The 9,204-nt window shown below is 41.4% G+C and overlaps 1 protein-coding gene and 3 non-coding genes across 4 annotated transcripts; all 4 read left to right on the top strand.

Moving 5' to 3' along the window:
- The first annotated feature begins 5,093 nt into the window (after window positions 1-5,093).
- On the top strand, window positions 5,094-8,346 carry RPS12 (ribosomal protein S12). Its single transcript, XM_055433585.2, has 6 exons — window positions 5,094-5,149; window positions 5,274-5,324; window positions 5,509-5,625; window positions 6,542-6,644; window positions 7,080-7,181; window positions 8,255-8,346. Exons 2-6 carry the CDS (start codon window positions 5,311-5,313, stop codon window positions 8,315-8,317), a joined length of 399 nt encoding a protein of 132 aa, XP_055289560.1. The 5' UTR covers window positions 5,094-5,149; window positions 5,274-5,310; the 3' UTR covers window positions 8,318-8,346.
- Window positions 5,846-5,918, top strand: LOC129561386 (small nucleolar RNA SNORD101). The gene has a single exon (XR_008686998.1). It is a non-coding gene; the product is annotated as a small nucleolar RNA SNORD101 (small nucleolar RNA).
- Window positions 6,922-6,998, top strand: LOC129561348 (small nucleolar RNA SNORD100). The gene has a single exon (XR_008686973.2). It is a non-coding gene; the product is annotated as a small nucleolar RNA SNORD100 (small nucleolar RNA).
- On the top strand, window positions 8,004-8,133 carry LOC129561347 (small nucleolar RNA SNORA33). Its single transcript, XR_008686972.2, has one exon. It is a non-coding gene; the product is annotated as a small nucleolar RNA SNORA33 (small nucleolar RNA).
- Window positions 8,347-9,204: the final 858 nt, after the last annotated feature.

Raw genomic sequence — 9,204 nt, forward strand, 5'->3', positions numbered from 1 at the left:
AGAGTGGCATCTATATGAAGAATTCTTAACTACCAGTCTTCCTTTTTAACTTCTTTGTTGGGATTAAAACGGTTGTGTAAGAAGGACTTTTTTTTCCCCTTTAATGTGTGTGCTTAGTTGCTCAGTCGTGTCAGAGTCTTTGCAACCCCATGGACTGTAGCCCACCAGGCTCCTCTGTCCACGGGGATTCTCCAGGCAAGAATACTGGAGTGGGTTGCCATACCCTCCTCCAGGGGATCTTCCCAACCCAGAAATCGAACTCAGGTCTCTCGCATTGCAGGCAGATTCTTTACTCTTTACTGTCTGAGTCATCAGGGAAGCCGCCCCCTCCCTGCCCCTTCATTCCAATGATTCTTCAATAAAAACTGCAGTTGTTGAGTACACCTTAGAGCATCAGGACTCATTAAAAAAAAAAAAGTTACACAGATAACAGCAGCGCTGGTCTACAGGAAGCAGTATTGGGAGCTGAAATTTTGCACACCCAGGTCCTCCTTGTTGGCCAAGTGAATAAATTTAACGTTAATGTAGGGTTTCAATGTATGGCAAAACCAATACAATACTGTAAAGTAATTAGCCTCCAATTAAATATTTTTTAAAAAAATGTATGGTTTGCTCCATTAGCCACTGTTTACTTGGTCTATAAATTGCCCGTGTTGCTGGTTTATAACTAGTTTATTCATGAACATTAAGTATTGCCTCTAATTGTTTCGTTCCTACCAATCCTGAACCAGGCCTGTGGTGAGCCGTCACAGCACCTAGACAGCTCTGGGTAGCATCTGGTAGCAAGAAAAACAAGGGCTGAGCAAACATTTCTAGGAAGACTTCAGAAAACTTACACATTATTTTTACAAACTGCTGCTTAGAGACTTCATTAATCTATTCCACTCTACTCTCATTCATCTATTTTATTCTTTTTTATGCTGTTTCCTCTCACCAACTGCTTTCTCCTTTGATTCATCCTTTGATATAATTGGATTCTGCTACAGTTATTTTTCAGCTAAATTATTTTTCTTCAATATGTTTAAAATTATATGCTATATAAGCTGAGGCTAGACCTATGTTCTGCAGCTTCAGCAGGATAATAGTTTTGAGTTGTTTTCATGTTTTTAGCTTCCATTTCCATCCATTATATTTATTTCTACTCCCCAAAGTGGAAACATTTAAACATTTTCAAATTAAAAGTGGTTTTCTGGGATTTCCAAAGCCTCCAACTAGCTCACAACAGGCATTAATTTGTCACAGTAGATGTCAACATGGCTTTCTTTTTGGTGTGCTGACTACCCAGATGCTTCTTTGATCTTATTTCATTCCATGAATTCATTTAGTGCACACTGGTTTCGTGACTCCAATATGGAAGTCACTGTACTAAATTCTAGATGCTTTAGGACAGGAGAAAGGTTAAATTGAGCCTCTCAATTTTATCTTTATTTTTATTACATTAATACCTGGTATGTATTAGTTGCTTTCTTTTCTTTATGATTATTCTGTTTATTTTGCTAACTTCTTAAACTGGCTGTATACTTGTATACTCATTGCTTTTCCTTTTTATGTAAAGTCTACTACATTTAAGGCCTCAGTGGATAATGTTTTCCATATCCCGTAGGTTTTCAGACTTTGTATTTTTTGTTACCTTTCTGTAATGATGTTGTTTTTAAATGCCGTGTACTCAGTGAGTGATATAAACACATCGTAAATTTCAGTTTTCTAATAAAAAATTAACAAAAAAACCTTTCCATGTATTCTCCTGTGAAGTTATTTATAAGGTAAGTAACTATGTCACTGGAGAAGACTCTTGACAGTCCCTTGGACAGCAAGATGATCAAACCAGTCAATCCTGAGGGAAATCAACCCTGAATACTCACTGAAAGGACTGATGCTGAAACTGAAGCTCCAATACTTCAGTCACCTGATGTGAAGAACTGACCCATTGGAAAAGACTCTGATGCTGGGAAAGATTGAGGGTAGGAGGAGAAGGGGACGACAGAGGATGAGATGGTTGGAGGGCATCACCGATTCAATGGACATGAGTTTGAGCCAGTCCTGGGAGATGGTGATGGACAGGGAAGCCTGGCGTGCTGCAGTCCGTGGGGTTACAAAGAGTCGAACATGACTGAGACTGAACAACAGCTACTACCTCACAGGCAGTGGTGAACACTTCTAACAATTATCTCTTTTTACTCCTCATAATAGTCTAGTAGTATCACCACTTTACTGACTCAGAAAAGTAAGCCATTTGCCAAAGGCCACAGAGTTAGCCGGAATTTGAACTCAGCTCCACTAGGCCCCACCACTCCATGATATAAAATCTTTCCTGTGCACTGGTTTAGCTTCTGTTCTCACCTTTGGTCTTCCAAGTAAAGCTTTTTTTCAGTTCAACACAAAGATCTTTCCTATCATTTAAACAGTTCTTCATCCCCTTCTCTTTTCACATCTGTCACGGGCTGCATTGTGTCTGCACAAATTCAAATATATAGGTCAAAGTCCCAATCCCAGCACCCCATATCAAGATCTTATTTGGAAATAGAATTATTCTATATATAACTAATTTGGACACAGAGACAGATATGCACACAGGGAGAACATCTTGTGAAGACTGGAGTTACGCTGTCACAAACGAAGAAATATCAAGTTTCCTGGCAAACCTCAGAAGTTAAGAGAAATGCATGAAACAGATTTCCCCCCTTAGTGGTTACCAGTCCTGCAAATACCTTGATTTCAAACTTCCTGTCTTCAAAACTATGAGAAAATAACTTTGTTGTTTAAGCTACCAGTTTGCCATATTTTGTTATGGCAGCCCTAGCAAACTAGTACATCTACACTTAGACGATTCAGAAACTCCAATTTCTACTGCTGACTCTTTTTCTGCCTGACACTGCAATATTCCCTTTCTCTGTTTATGTGACTTTTTACATGATGAAGGTAGAACCAGTGGTATCATTGCCAAATGTGAAATGTCAAGAGTTATCTTTGAAATCTTGATCTCCCTCCCACATTTGGGCAATCATCCAAATGGCTGAAGGGTTAGAAGCATCATCTTTGAAGTCAGTTGGGCTCAAATACCAGTTTCCACATTTACTAGCTGTGTAGCTTGGGCAACTCCTTAAGCCTAAATTTCTTTCCCTATTAAAAGGGCTAACACCACCACTACCACATGAAGTTTCGATGATACTTAAGGGAGAAAATATAATCAATAGTACATAAACTGACATCTAAACAAAATTACCTATTATCATTAACGCTTCTAAAACACACAAACTTTAGAATTTATTTTTCATAGGTATTTCAGACATATATTTGTGTACATTATTTAAGCGTTATAATCTGCCAGTATGAGAATGACTCTAGCTATTAACTCCCCTGAGGCCTTCAGGTGTTATCAACTTTGGCTCAAATCTTAATCTCACCACAAACATGAGAGCAGCAGGAATAAATATAATCATCTTTATAAACTGCCCCCCCTCAAAAAAAAGCTCAATAGTTAAGTGAATAAGTGAACAACTTTTTAGGATGAGCTATGGACAGCTAGTGACTATATCGGAGAAGGCAATAGCAAGCCACTCCAGTACTCTTGCCTAGAAAAATCCCATGAATGGAGGAGCCTGGTAGGCTGCAGTCTGTGGGGTCGCTAAGGGTCGGACACGACTGAGCGACTTCACTTTCACTTTTCACTTTCACACATTGGAGAAGGAAATGGCAACCCACTCCAGTGTTCTTGCCTGGAGAATCCCAGGGACGGGGGACCCTGGTGGGCTTCCTTCTATGGGGTCACACAGAGTCGGACACGACTGAAGTGACTTAGCAGCAGCAGCATGGATGGAAATAAGTAGGTTCAACATTAATACAACAAAAGCTTGACAGTTAATACTGAACAAGGGTTACAATTCCAGTATATTACTATTCTGGCTAACTGTACCTCACTCTCTGAACATGTTACTCATCTTTGGTTCTTTTTCACAGTACTCAGTTATCTGTTGCTCTTCGTTGTTCGCTGGATGCACAGGTGCTAGCACCTATCAAAAGCTTAATAATTGCTGTCTTGGCTACTTGTCAGAAGAGGAAGTTAGAACACAAGAAAAAGGAGTGTACTGATGACATCAGGCTGTATTTCATGTATTTCATTAGTGTTGGAAATGCTGGTGGGGGAATGGTCAGTCGATGCAAAATTCAGAATATTGCTTTCCGAGAAAGTCGAAGTTAAAACTGACTTCTCAGAGAAGATTCCACTAACTCCGCCAGTCCTGGAAGGCGAAATTAACGCCGGATTTCTCAAAGACTACGTTTTCTTCTCTGTATTCACAGACCCTGTCTCTATGTTTGGTACACTGTGTTTCAAATGCACCTGCTAAATCCCGATTGGGGCGGGATTACGAATCCACGGGGCAATTTAGCGTTTTAAAAAAACAAACAAAAATCCAAACCCTAAAAACAAAACCCCCCAAACCAAAACTTCTTTTAGAACCAACTACATTAGGAAACGTAACCAATCACTAGGCTGGCCAGGGGTTTCACTTAACAGTGATCAGGAAAGTGGAATTTGCGATGTGCTTCAGAAGTAGCGAAAATGTGTTGGCTGTCGTTTCAGGAAAACACATAGACACACAAGCACGCGCGCGATCACCCACAGATGGACAAATTCACGAGCATTCAGAGTGACTTAGAAACGAAGGGAGCGCGTGTGCCGCTCAGGGAGGCCCAGTTAGCGGGGTCGACAGGAAATTACAATTACGGCGTAGTAAGGGTTAAAGTTAGTTTTCCGCCTCAGCCTGGGCTGCCTGGGCTCCCAGAGCTTTACAAGATCGCGAGGACACGAGAGCCTGGCCCTTCTCGCGCTCCGTAGAAGAAGCTCTCTGGGCCTCCGCAGGCCGCGCCTCTGGCGGGAAATGACGTTCAGAAGCTGCCCGCGTTACTGCCTGGTCCGCGAGCCAATGACCGGCCAACCAGAGTCAGAAAGTTAGTAGGAGTCCTGTCTCAGGACCGCCTCAATCCGGAAACAGAAATTCCCCAGGCCCGGCATTGCCAGAGCCAGCTCTTCCATAGAAGGAAGTGCGCATGCTCCCAGGGGTCCTGGGAAACCCTTAAATACCGTCATGCGGGCGCACTCGTTCTCTTTCCCTGCCGCCGCGGAGCCGCGCGGAGGCGGAGGCTCGGGGTGAGTAAGGGAAACTAAGGGTGTTGGTTATGTAGCGTGGCTGCATTTTATTTGGAGTGGAATTGAGTATCTGGGGCTAATCGGGATCGTTTCTTTAACTACTTTATTGCTGTTTGTTTTGCAGTGCATTCAAGATTCGGCTCCACCCGTAACCCACCGCCATGGCCGAGGAAGGGTGAGCCCAGGGCTGGGTGGTGGGGCGGGCAAAGCGTGGGCCTGGACCCGATAGCGTGGTTTCTAGGTGTGCCGTGGAGCCGTAAGCGAACCTGGCCTATCTTGCTGATGACTGCCGAGTCCAAGGCGTTAGATGGTGGGCGAGAATCTACCACTTTAAAAAACTTAAAATTTTTGTTTTTTAGCATCGCTGCTGGAGGTGTAATGGACGTTAATACTGCTCTGCAAGAGGTGCTGAAGACCGCCCTCATCCACGATGGCTTAGCACGTGGAATTCGCGAAGCTGCGAAAGCTTTAGACAAGTACGTGTATCAGTCTCAATACTGTGGGGTGTTGGAACCGGAGCAAAACTGCAGCCGAGGGAAGAAAGCGTGAAGTTCATGGTGTTAGCGCAAAAGTTCTGAATGACATCCGTTCTACAGGAAACATAGGAAAAGGTATCAGCTCAGAACTCTAATGGCCCGCTGCGTGTGTGGGTTTTGAATGGGGATGAACGTTTGATTATTGAAGTAAAACTACAGTGTTTGAATGATGACTTAAGTTGTCGGATACCCCTTCACTCCTTCTATGAGTGAAATCTCATAGTCTGACAAACCTGTAGGTTTGGGGGCTAATCTCACTGTTAGTTCGGGAATAGATGGGAACCTTCATTTGGAACTTTGGAGACTTAAACCACTAAATTACTGTGGCAAAAACATTCGGATTTAGCATGAAGTTTGTAAGAGCAGTAGCTGTAGAGGTCAACGTGGATGAGAAATACTTGTAAATTTACTCAGGTCTTTGGGCTGGTTATCTTGGCAAAACAGCTGTTAAGGTTTAAAGACAAAATTAAGGTCTAAGCTGAGTGAATTTAAATCTGTTCATTTGAGTTAAATTGCCCAGTGGAACCAGCCCTTCTTGGAAAGCTGATAGAATCTCCTTTACTATTCTGCAGGAAGATACTGTGCAATATTAGATTGGGCCCTGTAACAGGTAACAGTTAAACAGTTGCTGTATGTGAAATTATGAGTTTTACAAGTTATTGAAGATTAGGTACTTCTATAGATCGATAGAAGTAGAGGAATAATATGCCTTCTGGCAGCTACGTCAAACTGAAGTTGTGTTCTTCAATGCCTGGTTAGGTTTTTTGCCAGTTTATCCAGTGCAAAGATAATTCTCTTACAGACAGCAGGTGAATTTAGATCCGAATTTTAGCTTCTATTGGATTTTGCATTTCAGGCGCCAAGCCCATCTATGTGTGCTTGCATCCAACTGTGATGAGCCTATGTATGTCAAGTTGGTGGAGGCCCTTTGTGCTGAGCATCAAATCAACCTGATTAAGGTAAGTTGGATTTTTCTTTTGTGAAAGCGAAATTAGCTTACTATAAATAAGGCCAGTTGCAGACCTGTGTCCATATAAAGGCTACCCATTATGATTTTTATAATACCAGAGAAAGTTTGTAAAGAACTCTTTTCTGCAGGTCTGAAAAGCATCACAGACTTGGCATTTGTGGGCTGTGCTAAAGCTAGTTAGGGAAGCATTTTTATTCCTGAAGATTTAAATGCTAGTTTTATGTTATACAGAATAAGCTACGTAGGGTATTGATAGGTTTCTTCGGGCTGTACATGATGACAACTGGCTCCCTCTACTGAACCGCGGTGAGGAAACTGCCAAGTCACCCTATCTGACTATAGCCACCTTTCATCTAATGTATTGTCAGTAGCACTAGTGCCTGCTAGTGTGGTGATTTATTTCTGTTATTATTCCCCCTAATAGGTTGATGACAACAAGAAACTAGGGGAATGGGTAGGCCTCTGTAAAATTGACAGAGAGGGAAAACCCCGTAAAGTGGTTGGTTGCAGTTGTGTGGTGGTTAAGGTAAGTTGATATTTATGTCTGGGCTAAATGTTGTACTGGGTAACCATGCTTAACATGGGATATGTATTAATGTCTGTCTGGAGAAGTGATACTAGTTACATTACCATGCAGAACTTTTAGAGCTTAAAGTGATTGAGGGTTCATTATACAAAGTATGACTGTTAACATTTTGTGGTTAGATTTCTGTCCCATCTTTGTGTATATTACAACACAAACGTGTTACCGTAAAATTGTCAGAAATGACACAACGTGGAATTTTGTGTGAATTTTTGGATGAGTTTTATGTAGATATCTTATGTCCAAGTAACATTAGTGTCAGAGATGATTGTTTTTTAGTGTGTTAGTCATGCAGTCATATCTGACTCTTTGTGACCCCATGGACTATCGCCCACCAGGCGGCTCTGTCCATGGAATTCTCCAGGCAAGAATACTGGAGTGGCTAGCCATTCCCTTTCAGGGGTAATGACCTAGGTCATTACCTGGGATCAAACCTGACCCAGGGATCAAACCCGGGTCTCCCACATCACAGGCAGATTGAAAACAAGCAAAAACATCTTAGTGATTGATTCTGATATAGAAAGTGAAAATGAAACTCATGGTGCTGGATAATACAGTTGTATCAGATATAAATATTGAATGTGATAGTCCTGAAAGTTTAAATGAAATAACAATTTTTGGCCAGGCCACAGGTGTTAGTTTCAGCAAAAATCCCCTGGTCAGTAATGAATTAACCCTGTAATAAGTCAAAAGTCACTTAAAAGCAAACGTGTAATTCTCAACAGATGTAGAAAGTCTTACAGTAAAAGGAAATAAGCCATAATTAAGCCAGCCAAAGAATCTGCGTACCTGAATGTGTTTCTGCAGAAATTTAGAAAATGCTGGCAATAGGAAAGCCATGTTACGAGCCTTAAAGACATTGAAGTCATTAAGGTCCCTGAAAATGGCTACAAGGCATTTTAATGGTGGGAAGTACTTCATAAGATGTGCTATTGTTTTTTGTAAAGCTTCACTGTAACTAGTGCTAACAACTTGGGAGTTTGTATATTTTAGTAAAATCAAATTTGTTTTTTTAGGACTATGGCAAAGAATCTCAGGCCAAGGATGTCATCGAGGAGTACTTCAAATGCAAGAAATGATGAAATAAAAAACTAAGTTTTGTTTTCCATCTCTGGCTTTTTATTTGGGGCAGTAAAATTAAAGCATGTTAATGAAGGACAAAAGATTCATTGCAAAATAACTGGATGCATGCTGTTTGTCCTGGTTTCTAAGTGAAAGCATTTTTCCGGACCAGTAAGTAATTTCAGTTGGCAAGTAGAAGAGCCCAAGAGAAGATAGGCTTGGTGATGGTCAGGGTTTTCTTGGGTGGCTATTTATGACTGACAAGCCAACCTATAGCCTAGTAAAGTGAACTGGACAAATCAGCAAAATTCAAAGGGGACTGGATTGGATTTAGGCTGTGGGGCTCTAGAAGGTACATGTAGTCCAGGTGTGTTTTTGTATAAGCCCATTAGGGCAGGTCAGGGTTTCTTATTTGAATTTCAGTCACAGAAGCATGTGCTTTCATGTACTCAAGTCCCCAAAATTCTCAGGGAGAGGGAATGGTGAGCTGTGTACTTGAAGCCTGAGTCAAGTTGAGACTGTAGGAATATGAAATTCCCTCATAGATAACCAAATGGGGTACTTTGAGTTTCTTAGTTTACCAGTCTAAATGTGCAGTGACAGGGCACATGGGAAAAGTAATTGCTTTTAATTGTTTCTTTATATGTCGTAATAGATTCTCTGTACTGTATTTGGTGCTGTTTGAGTGTGTTTATGTAGTAGGAAAACCATATTTCTGTTTGATCTTTTATGGGAATTAGTGTAATTCAGGCTAGGAAAAATTGAATTACTGTAATGTGCATTTTCGTATTGACTCACTGGGCCCTTCTCAAAATTAGTGCCAGGAAGGCTTTGTTTGACCTTTGTTACTCTCATTCAGTTGTGTCTGACTGCAGTCCCATGGACCTGTCCATCATGGGGCAGG

The sequence above is a fragment of the Moschus berezovskii genome, chromosome 10 (assembly GCF_049115385.1).
Source record: "Moschus berezovskii isolate FMDL1 chromosome 10, NW_MosBer_1.0, whole genome shotgun sequence".
NCBI classification, from domain to species: Eukaryota; Metazoa; Chordata; class Mammalia; order Artiodactyla; family Moschidae; genus Moschus; species Moschus berezovskii.

What these genes read in the sequence shown, in the direction of transcription:
- RPS12 (XM_055433585.2), top strand. An exon ending in GCTGCGAAAGCTTTAGACAA is followed by an intron (nt 5,626 to 6,541) that starts GTACGTGTATCA and finishes TTTGCATTTCAG; the next exon opens with GCGCCAAGCCCATCTATGTG. An exon ending in ATCAAATCAACCTGATTAAG is followed by an intron (nt 6,645 to 7,079) that starts GTAAGTTGGATT and finishes TCCCCCTAATAG; the next exon opens with GTTGATGACAACAAGAAACT.